Source organism: Dromiciops gliroides, chromosome 1 (assembly GCF_019393635.1).
Source record: "Dromiciops gliroides isolate mDroGli1 chromosome 1, mDroGli1.pri, whole genome shotgun sequence".
Taxonomy (NCBI): Eukaryota; Metazoa; Chordata; class Mammalia; order Microbiotheria; family Microbiotheriidae; genus Dromiciops; species Dromiciops gliroides.
Window position 1 is genome coordinate 580,702,226 of NC_057861.1, and position 22,696 is coordinate 580,724,921.

Below are 22,696 nucleotides of genomic sequence, written 5' to 3' on the forward strand. Positions count from 1 at the left end.
TTATTCTTCAAGAACCTACCCAAATGCTACTTATTCAATTAAGTTAATTATTTAATAAATTATTCAATTAAGCGTTCTCTTATGCCCTTGGCTAGCAATTCTCTCCACTTCCTCTGAATTTTCACATCATTTTGTGCTTTTACAATATACGTGGGGCAGCTAAGTGGCACAGTGGATAGAGTGCCAGACTTGGAATCAGGAAGATTCATCTTAGTGAGTTCAAATCTGGCCTCAGACACTTAGCTGTGTTACCCTGAACAAGTCACTTAACTGTGTTTGCCTCAGTTTTCTCCTCTATAAAATGAGCTGGAAAAGGAAATGGCATACCACTCTAGTATCTCTGCCAAGAAAACCCCAAAGGGGATCATGAAGAATCAGACATGATTGAAATGACTCAACAACAAAATGATAAGCATATTATTTATAATTTGTATTACTTTGACTCTGTTCATATATATGTATCTCATATTGTCCTCACCCCCAGTAAACCATAAAATAATTTAGGCATTGCTTGTATCTTAATGATCTTTTCATCTCCCTCAGTGACTAGCACAGTGCTTTGGAGGGGGAGAGGAAGAGACAGAGACAGAGACAGAGACACAGAGACAGACAGAGAGACAGAAAGCAAATGAGATAGAAAATGAGAGGGACAGAGAAAGAGAGGCACAGAGAGAGAGAGGGACAGAGACAGAGACACAGAGAGACAGAGTCAGAGAACAAGTGAGACAGAGTGAGAGACACAGTGAACAAGAGGGACAGAGAGCGAAGAGAGAGAGAGATAAGGGGAGGGAAGGAGAAGGGAGAGGGAGAGAGGGAGAATGAGAACTCAAATATTTGTTATTGTTCTACTTTGTATAAATTTAATTTGTCTCAATCACCTGTAAACTCCTAGAGAAGTTTTGTCCTCTAGGACAAATTGTCCTCCTTAGCACTCAGTACGATCCTTTTCACATAGTAGACATTCTTTAACTATATGTTGAATTCATTTGACTACAGTGTTAATGTAATTACTAGGCATATTAGGCTTACATCCTTTTAAAATGTGTAGTTAACAAAATTCATGCAATTTTAGAGAAGCCAGAGGCACTTAAAATTCCAAGTTTTGGAATTTCAGGTCTGGGAAGAGCTTAGGGGGTCTTTCTGCCAATGCAAATGAATATCCTCAAACAGAGGGAGCAAGTCAGATGTGTGCCAAACCAGAGGAACCTTGGGAAAGCATTAGGTTGAACAAATGTTCAACTCATTGCCTTTCTGATTCATTTAAATCATCATGCTATAAGGCATGGATCTCATCACTCATAGAATTGAAAGCTGGAAGGAACCCAGGAGACTACCAAGCTCAATGGTCTGTTTTGACAGATGGGGAAAATGAGACCCAGAGAGACAAACTGATTTGTTAAAGGTTACATGGCTAATTAGGGGCAGAGCTGGGCCTAGAACCCAGGTTTTCTGGAACCTAGTACCCTTTACCCCTGTGCTATAAAATCACAGGGTATTTTTCTCACTTAGAAGTCCTCCATTGATTGTAAACTCCCTTAGAACAGCGACTAAACCCCGGAAAAGTCACCTATTAACAAACTAAAAAAATGATTACTGATTGAATTTGGTAACCAGCATGTTCTCCATGAGCAAGAGTCATGAAGAAGGTTGAAAATTTAGATCTCCATTGGCTGAGATGTAGTATATGCACAATTTATTAATGGTTACCAAAGTGCATTTCTGTCTGTAACACTTTCATGATTCCTTCTCTGCTTCTTCATTTCCATCCTGTTAATAAAGCAATCCATTGGGTAGAAACTATTTTCAAAAGCACTTAGAAAAAATAAAGGAATATTCTGCTTTCCAAGTAAAATAGTCATAATGTTAAGACCTATTTTATAACCAAGCAATCCTATTAGACTTTCTTTTGAGGGAGAACTTTTATCTGAAAAACTCTAAGCCAGTTTGGCTAAAGATAAAGGAAAAGAGAAAAATAGTTTTAATAGCAATCGCCTCTAAAATTCATCCATTTGATTTCTTCATTCTTAAATTTCCACAAACTTTGGAAAAGGTATAGAAAAACACTTTAAATATTGAGCTTTTGGAAATCCTCCACTTCTCTACATAGAGAACATCCAACATACATAGCTACATCTCAGTGTTTTATTTAAGTTTTTGCTAACCTCCACAGGCAGATATATCCACAGCTCCTCTTTTCACAGTTGAAGTGTTTTCTGGACAAGAAAGGCAGTTCTTGGAACCAAATGCTGGCTGATAGGTGCCCAGAGGACATGATTCACAAGTTTCTAGACCATTTGGTGAGTACGTTCCTTGCTTGCACTGAGCTAAAAGACAAAATTGTGCATAAGTAGTCATTAAGAGATTAAATTTTCAAAGGCAATCTCTGTATAGAACACATTTGTCTGTAGTCCAACTTAAGGGGCAGGAGAGACATGAAGAATGATCCTAAAAAAGCCTGTGAATGATGACTATTCTCAACAATGCAATGATCCAAGACAATCCCAAGGGACTACTGATGAAACATACTATCCACCTCCAAAAAAAGAACTGATATTGATGGAACAGACTGAAGCATGCTATTTTTCACTTTTACTTTTTTCTTTTAATCAAGTTTTCTTTTACAAAATGACAAATATGGTAATGTTTTACATAATTGCACACATATAACCCATATATGATTGCCTCAGGGAGGGAGGGAAAGAGGGATAAAAATTGGAACCCAAAACTATAAATAAAAGTGTTTATTATTAATTTTTTTTTAAAAAGCCATGCTAAAATAGAATAGTGTCTTCCAGCCTCCATTATGCAACATTATAACTAGAAACAGCTGGAGAAGGTGACTTGTGCCACCTGGGCTAGGTGGCACACTATCCTGCTCCATGTGCATGTTACTTTCCCTCAGTAGAATATATTTGGAGGCAGGGGACATTTAATTCTTGTGTTTGTATCCCCTTGAACTAGCACAGTGCCTGAATTATAGCAGATGTTTAATAAATGATTATGGGATGAATAAATCGGGAGTGGCAACCACAGAACAGTAATGACAATTGATATGCATATAGTCAAGTACCTAGTATGTGCCAGGCTATACACTAAGCACTGAATATACAAAGAAAGGAGGGGCATCTAGGTGGCACAGTGGACAGAGCACTGACCCTGGAGTCAGGAGGACCTGAGTTCAAATCAGACCTCAGACCCTTGACACTTATTAGCTGTGTGACCCTGGGCAAGTCACTTAACCCCAATTGCCTCACCAAAAAATAAACAAAAAAGATACAAAGAAAGGGAAAAGACAGTCTGCTCTCACTATATCATATGATCCTCACAATAACCCTGCGATGTGCACAGTGTAGGGGTTATGCTCATTTTACAGATAAGGAAATTGAGGTTAAAGGATTTGTCAAAGGCCATGCAACTATCAAATTATAGGTCCTGGACTCTTGACACTAAATGCAGTGTCATTTCTGCCCCTTCCCCTCATTTCCCATCACATCGTAGCTCTCTCAAGGGGAGAAAAAAACAAACCCATGGTATATCCACTGCTTGGCTACCCTATGTAAAACCAGACTGAACTATTTTCACACGGATCTTCCCTTTGCCCAAACCCCAGGCACACCTTGTCAATGTGAGCTGAGAAGGAAGGAATATCAAAGTGGAAAACTAAAAATCTTCGACTCAAAGAATCTTAGAGCTGCAAGAGGCTTTAGAGATTGTCTAGTCTAACTCATTCTATCCATTAGGAAACGGAGGTCTAGAGAAGTTAAATTTCTTGTTTGTGGTCATTAGCGCTTTAGCTAGGTGAAGAGTCATAGCCAATTACAGCTAAAAGGGATTTCAGAAATCATCTGATCCAGCTGATTCAGCTGATCACGCAGCTAATTAGTGGCAAAGCCAGGACTAGAATCCAAGTTTCTTGACTTTTTCTGATATGATATTCTCTCTTCTATACCATCACAGTTCCCAGTCCTGTGTCCTTTACTCTTATTCTTCTTCCTAAGATGACTTTGATCTTTGAGAAGGATGCTGAGTAATTTTGATGGTGCCAAATCTCTCATAGTGGGGTGAAAACCCATATCTACAGTTGCTCTTTTGAAATGAGAAATTTTTGAAATTGTTTTTAGATGTCATTGTTTAAGTAGGTCTTGATTAACATTGTTTTTTTGGGAGGAAATTATATGTCTGCAATTGTACACATCATTGTCATGCTGAAAAATTTCAGTACCCAGAATTCCATAGACATTTATGTATTAAAATGACAGTGAATATTTCTATGAGGGAACACTCTCATTGATAATACTGTGGGAAAATATGTTAAAGGTATTTGAAAAGTCACAAGAAACTGTTTCAGCAGCAAGGATACTGCTCTGCTAGCCATCTTCTTTATTTTACTAATTCCTAGTTTAATATAAATCCAGCCTAATTATGAAAGGGAGTGTGATACAGCTGAAAAAAATATTGGCTTTGGGTCAGCCAAATCCCGGCTTCAAATCCTGCCTCTGACTCTGCTAGTTATGGCAGAACACAAAGAATACCAGGCTGGGAGACAAGAAATCTGCATTTTAAATTCTAGTTTTCCTTCTAACTTGCTGTGTTATCTTGGGCAAGTTCATCTCACCTCATAGGCCTCAGTTTCATCTGTAAAATTAGGGGATTGTATGAGATGGCTTAGGACATCCCTTTCTAATCATAGATCTAAGATCCTATGACTCTACTTTTTATTTTTATTTGTTTTCAATACCAAATATCAGAAAATGTATTTTAACAAAAGAAGTATATATTATACATTAAATATTTTTTAAATACTTTAATATTCTTATTTAAAGTTTTGAGTTCCAAATTCTATCCTTCCCTCCCTACCCTTACCTCCCTGGGAAGATAAACAATTAGATATAGCTTATACATGTGCAATTATGTAAAGCAATCCATATTAGTAATTTTGTATAAGAATACAATGAATAAAAAAAGAAAGAAAGTGAAAAATAGCATGATTCAGCCTGTATGCAAACAATATCAATTCTTTCTCTGAATAGTTCATCATCAGTGCTTTGAGATTATCTTGGATTTTGATATTGCTGAAAATAACTAACTCACATTTCTCTTTTGAAAAATTTTGCTGTTACTATACACAATGTTCTCTTGGTTCTGATTTCTCTGAAATCATACCGCTGGTCACTTCCTATAGCACAATAATATTCCATTGCAATCATATACCACAGCCTGCTCAGCCATTCCCCAAATAATGGGCATCCCCTCTACTTCCACTTCTTAGCTACCACAAAAAGAGCTGCTTTAAATATTTTTGTACAGATAGATCGTTCCCTGCCCCACTTTTTGGGGATGTCTTTGGGATATAGACCTACCAGTGGTATTGCTGGATCAAAGGGCATGCATAGCTTTATAGCCCTTTGGACATATTTCCAGATTGCTCTCCAGAATGGACAAAATATCTATATGTACAAAAATATGTATGGTAACTCCTTTCTTGTGGCAAAGAATTGGAAATTAAGGAGATGCCCACCAATTGGGGAATGACTGAACAAGCTGTAGTACATAATTATGATGGAATACCATTGTGTTACAAGAAATAATGAGCAGGATGCTCTCAGAAAAACCCGGAAAGACCCACATGAGCTGATGCAAAGTGAAATGTACTCTGTTCAAAGTAACGGCAATATTGTAAGATAGATGAGCAGTTGTGAATGACTTAGCTATTCTCAGCAATACAATGATCCAAGACAACTTTGAAGGACTTATGATGAAAAATGCTATCCATCCCCACAGAAAGAACTAAAGGTATCTGAATACAGATTGAAGCATACTTTTTTTAAACTTTCATTATTTTTCTCGAGGTTTTTTTTTTTTTGTCTTCCACAACATGACTAATATGGCATTGTTTTCTGCACGACTACACATGTATAACCTATATTGAATTAGTTGCCTTCTTGATGGAGGTGGGGGGAGAAAGGGAGTGAATTAAAGGTTTTAGGGTTTTTTTTGCAACAAACATTTATTTTATTTTTCCAGTTACATGTAAAGGTAGTTTTCAACCGCCGACTCTACTTTTTAAGCCATAGTTTACTAATCTATAAAATGGGCATATTTTATTGTACCTAATTTTTAGATTTTTAAAAAGTCTTTACATATAACCTTATAGAATGACTTGTAAACACTACATCAACATGAGCTCTTTTTTTCATAGCAAATCTCAGAATATCAATTTTTGTAAAGAGAAATATTTCCAAATGCCTGAAAGGAAGTCTACTTCTTTCAAACAGAATTTGATATAAGAAAATTCCAGCATACCAAGTGAATGTCATTGTCATTCAGATGTGGTTATAATGGGATTTGACCTATATTCTACGTGATTCTTGAGTTTTAAGAAATATGTGTTTCAATTAACAAAGATTAATGAACTATTTTAAAGGGTAAGGATACCCATGTGAGGGTTTATAAATAAAACACAAATGGGATATTAAAAATCCATTATGATTACTTCCAACATCCTCCATTTTCTTATCTAACAATTTGTTACATGTGAAAATTCTAATTTCAAAATAAAAAACTGTTTTATTTCCTTCTAGCTGGAATGAAAGTCAGCTATGTGGAACAGTGCACAGAGTGCGAACTGGAGTCAGGAAGACCTGAGTTCAAATATGACTCCAGACACTTGTTAGCTGTGTTATCCTGGGCAAGTCACTTAATTTTGTTTGCCTCAGTTTTCTCATCTGTAAAATGAGCTGGAGAAGGAAATGGAAACCGTTTCAGTATCTTTGCTAAGAAAATCTCAAATGGGGCCATGAAGAATTGGACATGACTGAAACGACTGAACAAGAGCAACAAGAAGATGGAATGAGGGCAGATTCTGGCCTATTCACCTTTACATTCAGAGATGCTTCTTGAGTGGAGATATTCAGTGGAACTACCAGCCGGGCAAAGTTTACACTCCACTTGTCCCTCCTCGTCTTGATAGGATCCAATCCAGCAGCTTTCACAGACAGTGTGCTCCAGAGAATAATAGGTCCCCAAAGGGCAATTAACTATAGATAGACAAAGCAGAACAACTGAAGATTAATTGCAGAATTCAGTGAATTGCAACAATAAGAATGCAAGATGAGTCTTTCATTCCAGAAATTAAAAGTGGTCAAGCACAATTTCAGGCACTATTGTTTGAGGGAGAAATTTTTACCACTTGCCATTTTCTTATAAGCCTGACCTCAGCTACTCTGGGAAATAGTAGCATTTATATGTCAGCAATTGTACACATCATTGTTATGCTGACAAAGTTCAGTACTCAAAATATGGGTGTTCAGGGCTGTACTATATTATTAAAAATGACCTAAATGTCAGGGGAAACCAAATTGTCATACTGAATGCACAATAAGTAGAGTATTACTCCCATTCAGCAGATAAAGAGAAAAATGATTATTTAGGTCAATTTAAATTCCAATATCCCCTCTCACTCCAAAAATGTGTCTTTAGATGTTTATCTAAACTTTTTCTTACATGATAATAAACTGAAGATGATTTTCTGAAGATTAATGATAAAGTACATTTATTCTGGGCACACTGGATGGCATACTGGATAGAGTGCTGGGCCTAGAATCAGAAAGACCTGAGTTCAAATATGGCCTCACAAGTACTAGCTGTGTGACCCCCGGGCAAGTCATTTAACCCTGTTTGCTTCAGTTTTCTCATCTGTAAAATGAGCTAGAGAAGAAAATGGTAAACTACTCCAGTATCTTCTCCAAGAGAATCCCAAACAGAGTCATGAAGAGTCAGACATGACTGAAATGACTCAATAACAACACATATTCTGGTGATTGACACAGGGTCAAAGGTATTGAGTGGCACATTTGTTCAATTTGATACATTCCTAAGGTTTGACTGGTTTGGAAAAGTTGATTTATTTCTCCCCTTTGAGGATATCATTTCCATTAGTGGATGCCTCCGCAGTTCCCAGACCCAAGGCCCCCTCAGGGAAAATGGCTCAATTTTGAATACTTTTTCCTTTTCCTCCCTCCCACTTTAGGCTTTTGGATCTAGGAAGACCCAAGAGGTCTGAGATCAAAGTGAGCTGACTCTCAAGATTATCTGAAGAGAGCTGAGAACTAAAATCTCCTTGGGATGTTTAAGATCCAGAGCTTAGAACCTTGAGGTCATTGCCAAGGTTACCCTGACCTTGATCCAAGGAATGTGTGGGATATGAAGAGGAATCGAACCAGACTCCGGAAGACAAAGGTTCAAATATCTTTTTGACTATTGAGATTGCCAACTCATTTTAAATTCTAAACTTGGAGGCCATTAGGCAAAACCAAACACAAATTTAAATAAACAAAACAAAACAAAGACGGTGCATAAAACCATAAAATCTAAATTGTCTACATTTTTTTAAAAAAATGTGTATATGAACTAACAAAAACATCCTGTTTTCTTCCACATCCTTGTCTGATCTTTTGCTCTTCTAGATATGTTTTGAGATTCTGCTTGTATTGTTATGATCATTGCCATTTGCTATGTAGTTGTAGTTTATGTGGATGTTATTCTGATGCTGTTTCTTTATTCTGCCTCACTTCCAGTGTATTCTCATACTTCTTCATATTTTTCAAAATTTCCCTTCTAATAGCATAGTAATATTACATTATGTTTGCAGATCACAGTTGATTCAGAAGTGATTCCTTAATCAATGAACTAGAACATGTGGTTGTTTGCAATTTAAAACTTTTTTTCTAATCATTTTTTCCTATTGCTGTCAATAGTATATTTAGAGTAATAGAATGACTTAAAGGGTGTGCCTGTTTTTATAACTATATTGTCATCCTGTTTTTCAAAATACTGCTCCGATTCAACAATAAAATAGTGTGACTTTTTTCTTTAAACTCATCCATGCTGAATTTTATCACTTTTACTAAATATTTGATAAATTAATAGGAATAATGGGGGAATCTCACAGTTATTTTAAATTGTATTCACCTGATTACTAAATAATTTGAATAGCTTTTCCAGGCAGTTATTGATAATTTTTACTTATTTCTTGAACTGCTCATTCTTTTGACCACCAATTCATTGAAGAATTTAATCCTACTATTACAGACTTGAGTCAATTCCTTATTGATATTAGGTATTCCTGTTAGATATTAGATTATATCTAACTTACTTATGGAAAAGATGTCCACAATCCATTTCTTCTCTCCTTACTCTGTAAAGAGTACTATTTTTTCAAAGTTTTTAAAAATTACTTTTGCTTCTGCAAATTATTAAAATTTTTTCATATATAACAAAATCCATCTATTGCATATATAGCTTATTTGTTTAAATATAATACTTTTTTCCCACAATTATATAAATAACTCATTCTATTATTCTATTTTTATAAGGTACCTTTTCCTTTTAAGATCATTGACCCACTGGTAATATGTTATATGGTATAAGATATAGATTTAATTCCATTTTAATTATACTACTAAATTTTCTCACCATTTTAATCAAATAGTGATTATTTTTCTGTTATGAGTGATGCCAGAGCACAAATGGAAGAGGGATGAATTCTGTAGTGAGGTGCTGCTCCAGGTACTCCTGTTGGTGGATGACAACTATTCCCAAGTACACTAAGTGCCAGAATATTAAAGAATATTAAAGGAGGGGGGTATTGTTCTCAGAAGCTGAGGACTTTGAGCTCAACAAGGAGACCATCCTCAGGTCCTGTGAACCAATGGATTTGGGTGACGCTGACCAATCATCTTGAAGCAGTGTATAAGGATGGCCTCTTGAGGTGGGGGGGGGGGAGGAGGCAGGAATGGCTGTTGCCTCTCTCAGTTTGGGTCTCTTGAACGGGCTTGGTGACAGGAGATTAGAGAGAAGAACTAGGTCAGGCTGTTGGTGGGTGAAGCTCAGGATGCTAGGTTAGATAGGTCTTTTCCTGGCTTTCTGACCCAGGTGTTCTTTTTTCACTAATAAATGCTTAATGCCAAACTTGGTGCTTCTAATTTATAAGTAAACCCTAGCTAGTTTTCCCTACACTTGGGACAAGAATAAGGCAACTACACATTAGATTTTACTCATCACAACAGGGACAGAAATTTACTGATGAATAATGAACTGGGCACAGAGTTGAGGAAGAGTAGTGTGGACTGAATTATTTTCAGGAAACTGCAAAGCATTTTTAGTGACTCTAAGCTTCCCATAATAGTAAAGGCCCATTTTTTGAATATAAGCATTTTATTGGTAGTGCTGTATGGCAGCGAGATTTGGAATACCACTGCCTCCAAACAACTAAGGATGAACATTACATGGACAACAATGGAAAATGGAAAGGCACATGTTAAGTGTGAATAGGCTGCAACATATGACCAATGAAGAAGAACATGAGTTAAGTATCTCTACCTAGCACAGTGCTTGGCACAGAGGGAACACTTACTAAGCTGTTTTTAAAAATTAATTTATGGGGGGCAGCTAGGTGGTGAAGTGGATAAAGCACCAGCCCTGGATTCAGGCTAGGACCTGAGTTCAAATCTGGCCTCAGACACTTGACACTCACTAGCTGTGTGACCCTGGGGAAGTCACTTAACCTCCATTGCCTCGCCAAAAAAAAAAGTAATAATAATTTATTCAAGTTATTTAAATTTTAAGTGTAAAAGAAGCTTAGATTTGCTAAGAAACTTATTTGTAAATCAAGTCTTCTTGATTATCACATGACTTTATCACATTTGAACTTTTTCTGTCATTTCTTTTGTGTGTACAATAACATGGTGAAATTCAAATGATTTTTTTCCTCATATGGGATGCTTTTTTTCTTGTCTACTCTTAGATTATCTCATCATTATGGTCTTCAAAATTAAAAATTAAGTTTCTGAATAAGCTGATTTGTGGTTCTTCTTGATGAAATACTACCTATTTGCAAGCTTTCCTTCATTTTCAGTATTTCTGAGAATTGTTTCTTTCTGTGTGATTTTCAGAAATTCTTTTGTTTTTCTTTGTTGGGGAAAGCTTGAACTCTAAAAATTTCTTTCTTTAATCACTCCTTCAGTTCCATCATTTTGTCTGTATCATTTTCTAGTTGAAGAGCTTTCTGGAATTGTTTTTCTGTGTCTAGTGTTCCTTTCACCATTCAATCCTTCAGTAATTTTACAATTCTATTGAATAAATTTTTAATATTCTCTATAGATATATCTAAGCTATTTAAATTTATTTTCAGCTTATCTTTAAATCCCTCAGTCATATGTAATTTATTCTTTCATTTCCAATTTTTAAAATGTCATTTTATATCTCCAATTCTTTCAGCATTGCTATGACCCATTTTAATTTTATCATGAGAAATTTCTATCTTTGTCCTGATGCTACTTTTGGTGTTATTTAAGCATATTTTTCCTCTGGATTTTTTTTTTTTTGCCTTGCTTCTCTTAATCTATGCTTCCCCCCTCCCAGTCTTCTATAATTTCTCTTTACGTGGAATGTGTTTTAAATCTCCTTGTGAAGATTTGGGGTCATTTGGCTTCTTTTTTTAAAAATAGCAGCATGTTTTATTTATTAATGCTTAACATTTGAAAAAAAAATTTTTGTGTGTGGGGCAATGAGGGATAAGTGACTTGCCCAGCGTCACACAGCTAATAAGTGTCAGAGGTCAGATTTGAACTCAGATCCTCCTGAATCCACGGCGGGTGCTTTATCCACTATGACACCTAGCTGCCCTATTCTGCTTCTTTTTAATGTTTCTATTAGTGTTTTGGGGGAAGTATTTTCCTTGACTTCACATAACCATCTTTCTGTAAGTTTGATAATTGATTTTTAGGAATTTATAGTAGATAACCTACTATGGAAGTTTCACAAGGTGGTTGAAACATACTGTGTTTGCAGAATGCACACAGATTCAAATCAACAGGTATGGCTGGATAGAGTGATATAGGACAAGATTATCTACAAATTATGGCTGTTGAATGAAATAGGCCACAGTGCACACATAGTTCTTTTGTTTTGGAATTGCTGCTGAAAGTTGTAAGAACTAAGAATGATAATCATGACTTGGTTCTGTATCCCTAAATGTAGATTACTAAGAAGAATAGTTTCCTTAGTACAGATTTAGAGTGAGAGGACCCCTGTTCTATTACTAACTCCTGAGACTTTGGGCAAATCACTTCATCTCTCTGAGCCTCAGTTTCCTCATCTGTATAATTATAAGAATTAGACTAGATGAATCCTAGGGATCTTTCCAACTCTAATTCCCACGATCCAAGAATAATCACAAACCCTGTTGTTACATTGGAAAAGTCAAGGCAATTTTCATGTACTGTTTATATGGAATAAAAGCATCCTACCACACATTCGTCCTCGTAGGACTGAGCCTGGTCTGCAAAAGAGAAAGGCCTTTTCTGTTTCCAATGAATTGCTGTCAGCTACAACCATTTCAGATGCAAGCTGAAAAGAATACATGGGTTCCTTATTGAGAGTCCTTTTGAGCCGGTTAGTGATTGTCTCTAGTGTCTTCAGGAGTCGTTGCTGATTTTCCAATTCCAGAGTATCATTTCTCTGATCAGGTAAAGGTACACTTGCTGAGATAAGAAAACAAAAAACAAAAACAAAAACCCAAGTACACCTGGTATTTTGTAAAGCTGTAGGAACAGGTCCTTACCAAAAAGAAAACTCTTTTTAAAATGCTAAGGGAATTTTAACATTTAAAAGAAAATAAATACCATGCACATGTGTAACAGTGGTCTAAGAATGACTCATCATTTCTTTGCATAATGGTAGTATACTCACGCAAAATTCCCAGGAACTCTATGGGATTCTTTTATTAAAATACACAGAACCATACCCAAATTTCTTTATTTTAAAAATGTGCCTGAGCTTATCAGGTCAAGGTGGAACAAAGCATTTTACTTATATGTAGCATTAAGGTATTGAAAGTGGAGTTGGGAGATTTAAGGGGCAAACGGTTTTAAGGGGCAAAAGGTCCTAACGGTTGTTTTTTTGTTTTTGTTTTTCTTACTTGATAGTAAAATGAAATGACAATGAAAAGTCATCTGTGGGAACTTAAAACAACATTCAGTTTTTTAAAAGTGCTTCTTTATTACCTGTAATGTTAAATATTAACTTAATTTTATGGTCAGATGTTGAGGTGCTACGTTTTTCATGCCTTTTGATCCGAGAAGACTGACTTTTACCAGTCCCGACCACAGGCTTCTGAGGCTGCTCTTGAACGACATCCATGAAATCTTCATAAGAATAATCCACTTTGTTTGCCACGCCCCAACCACCGGGTCCTAGTCAGTTGATACAAAAAAAACATACAGTTGATGAATGCTCTTTTGGGACACTGGGGGGGGGGGGAAGGGAAGCTTTGGATTTGGAAGTAGGAGACATCTCGCTCTTGGTTTTAATACTTTCTAACTATGTTAACTATGTTATGTGATCTTGAAGAAGTCTTTCAATCACTCAGATTTAGATTCCTTCTCTGTAAATTGGGATTAATAAATACTTGGAAATACTTGGACAAGCTACTGTACAGGAGGCAGGGTGCTGTGAGGATTAAATGAGACAATGATTATCAAGATGCTTTCGGTAAACTGTAAAATGCTATACAAATAGGAACCATTATTGTGATAAGTAATGCTAAACAAAAATTTCCGACTTTGGAAAAAGTGTCCCATTTTGGTTTTCATTGTTGTCCCTACTGAAGTAGGCTGGCTTTTGTTCTACCATAAAACTGGATGTAATTTTCTTGAGGGCAGGGACTGTCTCACTTTTAGATTTCTCCCCATTTTTTCCACTTCAGCACAATGCCTAGAACAAAGGGAGTTAATAAATGATTGCTGATTTGTTGACTTTACCAGGACACTTTTGGAATTGAGAGGATGACGCTACTCCTGTTACTTCCTTAGAGCCTTAAGCTCTTTTAAGTGATTTCCAACTAATATGGCAAGATTCCTCCCAGCTGCAATGACTGGCTCATGCAGCAATTTATTCTCACTGAGGAGAAAAGAGGGAGAAAGAGGGAGAGAAGACAGGGAGGTCTTTCTCATAAGAAAGTTGTATACCCGTGACATAACAGTATTTTCAAATGAATGTTAAAATTTTTGAGAGGTAGAGATGAGAAGAAGGTTACTTTAATGAACTGATAAGGCTAACAACCACCAGCCACAAAGATTTATATGCACAGCTGTGAGCAGTTTTCTTATAATGGCAAAGCAGGATAAACAATATTCCTGACATTTTACTTATGCTATCATTTCCCTCCTTTTTTCCAGAAATAGTATAAAGTTGAACTTCAGGAGAGCATTCGCTGAATTATTACAACTTATGTGAATTTGTAGAGTCCAAAGTAGAGAAATATCAGAATTGGAGAATTAATTTTCCATTCTAATTGGTTCTTTCCTTTAGAAGGAAGCAAAGAAAAAAAGAGAATAGATAGGGGAAAAGGAAAAGAGAGAAAATGAAAAGAAACTTTGCTTTCAAAGAAAATAGCTTTTATGGATATTTTAATTAAATTCTATTTTGGAGTGTTTTGTTTTGTTTTGTTGGGAACTGGGTCTCCCTATCCCACCCAGGCTGGAAGTGCACCAGTTACTCATGGGCCTGATTCTACTGCTGATCAACCCAGCCTTTTTTCTAGCCTTAGTCATCCTTAGTCAGCCAGGTCCTATTTACCCTTCCCTCATTCCTCTTGAACTTGGAAGTTCACTATTCTGGTGCCAGATTTATTATGGACACTTGATCAACTTAGTCCAAATTAAAGAACTATATTAGAATTGAAAGAAAGAAAGAAGAAAAGAGAAAGGGAAAAGTAAAAGAAAGAGAACAAAAGAGAAAGAAAAGAAACTTTGCTTTAAAAGAAAATATTATCATTTAATTAAAATATTTGATAAAGGCTATTTTGCTCACTGCAGCTCAGAACTCCTGACCTCAAAAGAGATCCACCAGCCTCAGTCTCCTTAGTAGTAGGGATTTTATAGGCATGTACCACCACACTGGACCCAGGCTATATTTTCAAGGATATCTTTTTATCCTTAAAAAATTAATTTTGGTTCCAAAGAGACTGTATTTAATTTTCTAGTGGTTATCCACTCTAACTCACATAATTTTATAATAGCCCCTTAGTTTTTGCTTTCTTAAAGAACTTTAGATAACATATTGAATCTGTTTAGCATTAATTTTAGAGTAGAGTTTTCAATTTTCCCTAATGATTGCTATACTGTCAAATTTCATACTCAATAAATATTTCTTAAGTGTATCACATAGAATGCCTAACTTCTTTGCCAATATTTTCTCCACTCTGCATCCTATCTAAAATCTGATGATCCTGAATGAAGCATGTAGAATTACAATGTTTAATTACCAATTGCAAAGCCATTTTCATAGTCATAGTTATACTCTAAGCAGTGTTTTTGTGTCTGGTCCTCCAGTCTGCAGTCAATATCATCAGCATCATTACAAAATGATGGCACCTAGAAACCCAAAATGAAGAAATTGTAAATCCAATCTCAAAGTCAAACTACCTTATCTCCATCTTTATATTCTGTATTATATATTCAGCCTTTTACAATTTGATCTTTGTGGAATCGTGACTGATAAACAACAATCTAACTCCTCTCCTCCCTCCACCGCCCCCCCAACTGCTTATGGTTTCTGCACGTACTTTTTTTTTTTTAATTTTTTTATTTTTTGGCAGGGCAACGGGGATTAAGTGACTTGCCCAGGGTCACAGAGCTAATAAGTATCAATTGCCTGTAGTCAGATTTGAACTCAGGTACTCCTGAATCCAGGGCCCATGCTTTATCCTCTGCACATACTAAAAGTCTGAATTAGTCAATAAGCATTCATTAAAGGTTTACAATTTTGCCAGGCGCTGGGGGATACAATGAAAAGCAAACTTGTCCCTGCCCACAAGGAGTTCACATTTTAATGAGAGAAAGTGAATATTAGAGCATCTATGTACTGGTAAGATACACACAGGGTAAATTGGAGGTAATTTCAGAGGGAAGGCACTAGAAATAGGGTCAAGGTAGGGTGACAGGAAAGGCCTTCAGTAGAAAATGGGATTTAAGTTGAGTCTTGAAGGGATCCAGGAGACAGAGATGGGGTGAAAGAGCATTCCATCAGTGTTGGTACCACTTAATTTCTAGAGTATACTGGTGATATTTAGGATTTTTTAAGAGTTAAATCATTGCCTTCTCAATTGCAGTAAGTTACTAATTTATTCTCCAAGGATTTTGTTATTTGATTTTTTCCCTTAAATTCAAGAATGATAGTAATCTTGCATTTCTTTTTTGAACTCACTTTATATATACTTTTTTTTTTTTTTGGTTAGGCAATTGGGGTTAAGTGACTTGCCCAGGGTCACACAGCCAGTATGTGTGAAGTGTCTGAGGCCGGATTTGAACTCAGTTCCTCCTGACTCCAGGGCCAGTGCTCTATCCATTGCGCCATCTAGCTGTTCCATATATACTTTTTTTTTTTTGGATGGGGCAATGGGGGTTAAGTGACTTGCCCATGGTCACACAGCTAGTAAGTGTCAAGTGTCTGAGGCCGGATTTGAATTCAGGTACTCCTGAATCCAGGGCCAGTGCTTTATCCATTTCACCACCTAGCTGCCCCTCCCATATATACTTTAAAGATAAACTGATAAGCATTTGTCAATTGCTTATTTCCACAGTGCAAATATAGTTGGAGAGACTTTGCTCCATCATCTCAGTTTTATCTGACTCTTTGTGACTCCATCTGGGGTTTTTGTGGCAGAGATACTGGAGTAGTTTGTCATTTCCTTCTTCAGCTCATTTTCCAGATGACAAAACTGAGACAAACAGGATTAAGTGACTTGCCTAGCATTACCCTGCTAGTAAGTGTCTGTGGCCATATTTGAACTCAGGAAGATAAGTCTTTCTGACTCCAGGCCCGACACTCCATGTACTATGGTGCCCCCTAACTGCCCCTGGAGAGACTAGCTTCCTCTATTTTTGTTTGTTTGTTTGTTTTGTGGGGCAATGAGGGTTAAGTGACTTGCCCAGGGTCACACAGCTAATAAGTGTCATGTCTGAGGCCGGATTTGAACTCAGATCCTTCTGAATCCAGGGCCAGTGCTTTATACACTGCACCACCTAGCTGCCCCAGTAATATTGTTTTAAAGGAGAACTTAGGAATGTCCCACAGGTGGTTGATTTTCACGAGAAAAACAAACAAAACTCTTCAGAGGTTGTAGCATTTTATACACTGTCAAAATACCTTTGCTTCAAACTTCCTACCCTAATTTATTAACTTAGAATATATCTATGAGTTTTAAGCAAACCATTTCATAAAATATCACCTTCTCCAGGAAGCCTATTCTGATCCTTCTAGTTGCTAGTGCCCCTTTAGAATTATCCCCCTGGAAATTATTCTGCATATACTTTATATACACTTAATATTTACTCTTGTTTTCAAATTGTGGCCTCTTTCCCTTGTATGACAGAACATAAGATTGTTGAGGGCAGGGACTATTTATTTATTTATTCATTCATTCACTCATCTATTTATTTATCCATTTATTTATCTATCTATTCATCTATCTATTCATCCATCTATCCATCCTTCTATCCATCCATCTCTCTCTCTCTCTCTCTCTCTCTCTCTCTCTCTCTCTCCCTATCTATCTACCTATCTATCTATCTATTTTCTCTGTACCTCCAGTAAGTAGCACAATGTCTGGCCCATAACAGACATTTAACAAATGATTGCTGAGTGAATAAATGAAGGTAATTCCTGGAATTCAGTACTCATAGATAAAATTTATGCTTAGTGACAGGTAATACAACTGAAGAGAGGTTAACTCAGAAAAAGAGAATTTCAGAACAATTATTGAAGATGTAGATGCAAAGCAAAACTCAGAAATCTCTATTATGAAACAAAGTCTCAATAATATCCTTCAAATAACTAAAAAAAAAAAAAGAATACTACTAACCTACCATTTCACCAAGAGTAGTCTCAAAAGCTTTAGAAAAGTTTTTCAGGAGATCACTGTTATCACAGCCTGTTGTTTTGTAGAGCATCTCAAAGGATTTGAATCCATGATTGGCAAAGCGATTTACTAGAAAATGTAGGGAGAAAGCAGTTTTTGTTGGTCAGTGATTTTGGAATGGAGAAGTTTCAACTTCAGATGACCTCTGGTTTGGAGAAGTTTCTGCAAAATGACATGACCTTAATGCTTCATTTCTCACATTGTTCATTACAAAAACCAGAGATGCCACTTAAGCATTCCTGCTTCTTAGGAAATAAACACAGAGCAAAGCTAAATTGCATAGCTACCCAGTGATAAGAGTTTGATTCCCATAACCTGATAGTTTCAACTTCCCAATGTCATGAATACTTCTAGAAGATGCCAGGAAGAAAAATCTGCAGGTTTTTCATAGTGTATCTCCTTCAATTATTTAACAAGCTAAGAATGGATTGTAAATATTATTTTTCTTAAATACCGCACAAGATGATCTTCTTTCCAGATTGGGAATTTCTGAATTGAAAAAAATCCATTAATTGGAGCTATTCCAAAATGGAAGGGGCTATCATGGAAGTTAGGAGCAGTCTTAGTCACTGATGCTCTTTAGGTTGAGGTTAGATTACTCCTTGTTGAGAATATTTTAGAGAGAATTCATGCTTCAGGTAAAGATTTCTTCAAACTTTGAAATTCTATGAGTCTGTAATTCAGAGGTGAATTCTGCAGCGGCAATACTGAAGCTACTGCTTGTGAGTGGTATGGTCAATAGCATCCTATTAGCCCAGGGCAGAGCTAATAGGAGAGAATTTAAGATTGAAAATTTTGATTTATATCTCATTTCTATGGAGTAGACTATTGATTTGCTTACTCTTTTTTTTGGCAATTTGCTTACTTTCATAGACATAAATTCTTGATCTCATTTTAAAGATAAAGAAACCATGGCCAAAAAAGATAATGACCTGTTTGAAAGACCAGAACTTAAGAATACCTCAAAATACATAACCTGTGTCAATTGACAAAATGTATTTATTTGCACATACTAGAGAGGGTAGGTTAACTTTTTTATTTCAAAGTAAAATTATAATATCTGCTTATAATTATTTGTATTTAAAGTATATTTACACAGGGAGAAATTATAGTAAATTAGTCTCCCATTCTGTTTGCCCATGAATTCATGGCAGCTAAAGTCTATAATCTGCCTGGTAAGCCTGATCTTGGGTTTGGGGTTGCTTCTTCTGTGTTTATTCTTTACTTGTCTTAAATAAATGTGTCAATCCTGGATATATCCAGGCTTTGAGGCTATATGGTATGTTCAAGAGGTTGAGAGACCTTAGATCTTCTATTAAGGTTGACTGCACTTTGGGAGGAGTACCTAACAACTGCTCCATTGTTCTTGAAGCAGATGTCCAGTGGCCTGAGGATGAACCCAATCCATGGCACAGCTTGTCAGAAGACATGGACTTGAACTGAGATTAAATTTGAAATGCCTGACCACTTGTCCTATAAACTGCTTTATGTTCTGGTAAAGTTTTTAGAATTGAACTTCTGGCAGAGTATAAGTGTAGTTACACTCTACTCCTGCTTGTTTAGTTTAAGTCTTTCTGTCAATACATGTTTGTATATGTTTTTTTCATGATATGTTCTTTTTGTGTGTAGTAAATAAAGCTATTCCTTACCTGATGTACGTTAAACAATGAATATCTTTTTATTTCCCTCTTTGAGGAGAATTTCACATGAGAGCCCAAACTTAAGCTTTAAGTAAATCATCCCTGAAGAGCTGATTGGAGGGTAGGGGGGTGGGGATGGGGGGGGGACCCTGAATAATCCAAAGAGTATGAGAAAGCGTCTAAACCCTCTTCTAGGTGGTCAGGATCTCCCTGGTCTGAAACTAGTCAGACCACATGTACATTGGTAGAGGAAGGGGGATATGAGCCCCTTAATGGAAAGGGAATGGGTACAATGCCACAGACCCCTAGACTTGGTAACGGGTTCCTTAATGGCAAAGGGGAGCTCCCTCTCATTAGTGCCAATGGGATTAGAAGTTGGGACATATTGAGGCATCTCTATACCTTAGCAGGGTTTGAAAACTGTTTCCCATGTCTACTACTATCCACTAGAAGGTTTGAGCCTTCACTAGAATATAGGCAATTTTTTTTTTAAGCAGAGAGGTGTAGAGCATGCCTAATGGGGAAATTTTTACTACTAATGCAGATTTGCAATCATTCCACAATTCATAGTATTAGAGTTTCTGGGAATACTGAAAGATTATGCAACTTGCCCAAGATCTTGTAGGCAAGTAAGTAGACTTATCACAAAACACATATAATCACAAAACAAACAAATATATATATATATATATATATGTGTGTGTGTGTGTGTGTGTGTGTATGTGTATGTATGTATGTATAATGGAGAGTAGCATTAAAAGTAAATGCATTCATAAAAAAGTAATAATTATTATTAAGAGTATCTTTCATTGCAGCCCCTGGGTTTTATGCTTAGGGGCCATGCCCTACATTCCCTATTCCTGACTTGGTTTTGCCCTCCAATACCCTTTCATACCCATCAACATTGGTTTCTTATGGGAAAATGATGTTTCTTTAAATATATATAGATATATTATATGTCTATATATATACATATATATAGACATATAATATATTTCTAAATGCAGAATCACATTCTTATCACGAGAGAAATTAATCCAAAGTCAACTTACCAGCACAGTCTGGCCATTCAGTAGAATATGGGGGTCTCCATATTCCATCTTCATAGGCACAGTAATATTTTTCAGCAGATCCTTCTGTAAAATCATAGCCTTCTAGGCAACTTAGTGTGCAATTAATACCAACACTGTCATTGGTACATATGAAATTTCCATTGACAGGAGTGAATGGAACCTCACAGGGAGAACCTATGCAAAAATATACTCTAATTATATACAACCAATTATCACTCAACAAGCACTTATTAAGCACCTACTGTGTGCCAATAGCTGTGCCTGGAGATACAAAGAAAGGCAGAAACACAGTTCCAGCCCTCAAGGAGCTAACATTCTATAAAATACAGTGATGTGACAACAATTATCACTATTGTTATTCCTCATTTTACTCCCCCTTATATGATACTCTAAGGTTTACAATGTATAAGTTTAAATACTGGGTCTGAACTTTGCAAAAGGGGGTTTGTCTTCTTACTAAAAAAAAGGCACACATTGAACACTTGGAGTTAAAGGTGGGGAAAAAAAACATTTTGTAAATGCTACTAAAAAGTGGCTAAACATAGGTAATTTGGTTGCTGTATGCTTTTATGTTTAGGAGAAGCTACAAGCACTCCTAAGTTGAGAGGGCTGCTTCTGCCATTCCCTCATTAAAATTGAAAACTATCTGGACAAAACTCTATGGCAGGGTAATGAATTACATTGTAATTCCATGAGAGAATATTTGATGAAATGTTGATGAAAGACATCTGATGATAAGGAATATCAGAAACCTAGATATGAATAGTGTCAATGTTTTGCTTGAAAACAATACTCTTTTTTACTCAATCCCCTCTACCCCCACTAAATAGAGTAGAAAAAAGCAGCCTTCAATGGGGGTAGAGCCAAGATGGCAGAAGAGAACTTTCCAGCAAATGTTCCCTAACTTTCTCCTTCAAATAACTTTAAAATAACATCTTAAATGAGGGGCAGCTAGGTAGCACAGTGGATAAAGCACTGGCCCTGGATTCAGGAGGACCTGAGTTCAAATCCAGCCTCAGACACTTGACACTAGCTGTGTATCCCTGGACAAGTCACTTAACCCTCATTGCCCTGAAAAAAAGAACAACTTAAATGGAAATCTGAGTGGCATAACCAACAAAATATCAGAGTGAAACATTTTTCCAGTCTAGGATAACTTTAGAGATTGGAAGATGAAATCTGTTGTATTGGGGTGGGGGCTGGCTGGGAGTGCAGCATGGCAGTGACACCAGCTATGGGTGACTTTGGAGGCAGCAGTGGCTAAAGAAGCAGCAATATCCACTGGGAGCTCTCCCTGCCTAGAGATGTTAAGGGGATTGGAACTCTGGTCAAAAAGAGATTACAAAGGACCACCATTCTGGCATTCGACATAGGACATTGCCCAGTTCCAGGTCACAGTTTCAATGTAGAGAGGGAGTGTGTGAAGCTGTAAGGAATCAGGAACCTTTCCTGGGAAATAACCAGAGTAAAGAACCCTTTACAGATCCCCTAGAATAAACTGTGAAAACAGCAATGCAAAAAGCCTGAAGTTTAGGACAGTCACTTTCTCCCCCTCCATCCCCCACTCCAAGAAATGAGCAGAGCCATACTCTAAATTAAAGATGAAAGTCAAGAAATAGGCTGGAAAAATGAGGAAACAATAAAAAAGATAACTTGACCATAAAAAGCTATTATGGTGACAGAGATCAAGATACAAATCTAGAAGATGACAAGGGGAAAACAGATACAAGCAAAGCCTCAAAGAAAAATTAAAATTAGACACAAGCCCAATAAGAATTCCTAGAAGAGTAAAAGAGATTTTTAAAAACGCAGAAAAATTATTTTAAAAGTCAAATAAGAACAGTAAAGGAAAAAATAGTGGGAAATGAGCGTAATACAAGAAATTGTGAAACAAAAATTAACAGCTTGGTAAAAGATGCACAAAAAATTCCTGAAGAAAATAACTCCTTAAAAACAGAATTGTCCAAATTATAAAAGGGGCACAGAAATTCACTGGAAAAAAT

General features: G+C 36.5%; 1 protein-coding gene across 1 annotated transcript in view; it reads right to left on the reverse strand.

Moving 5' to 3' along the window:
* The window catches only part of SVEP1 (sushi, von Willebrand factor type A, EGF and pentraxin domain containing 1), a 340,439-nt gene that overhangs the window by 131,443 nt on the left and 186,300 nt on the right, over nt 1-22,696 (reverse strand). Inside the window, exons 12-18 of the mRNA XM_043978458.1 lie at nt 20,673-20,867; nt 17,928-18,049; nt 15,326-15,434; nt 13,065-13,253; nt 12,309-12,542; nt 6,876-7,037; nt 2,163-2,324 (exon numbers count right to left, since the gene is read on the reverse strand). Coding sequence (XP_043834393.1) covers nt 2,163-2,324; nt 6,876-7,037; nt 12,309-12,542; nt 13,065-13,253; nt 15,326-15,434; nt 17,928-18,049; nt 20,673-20,867 — 1,173 coding nt within the window. The remainder of the gene's footprint in view (nt 1-2,162; nt 2,325-6,875; nt 7,038-12,308; nt 12,543-13,064; nt 13,254-15,325; nt 15,435-17,927; nt 18,050-20,672; nt 20,868-22,696) is intronic.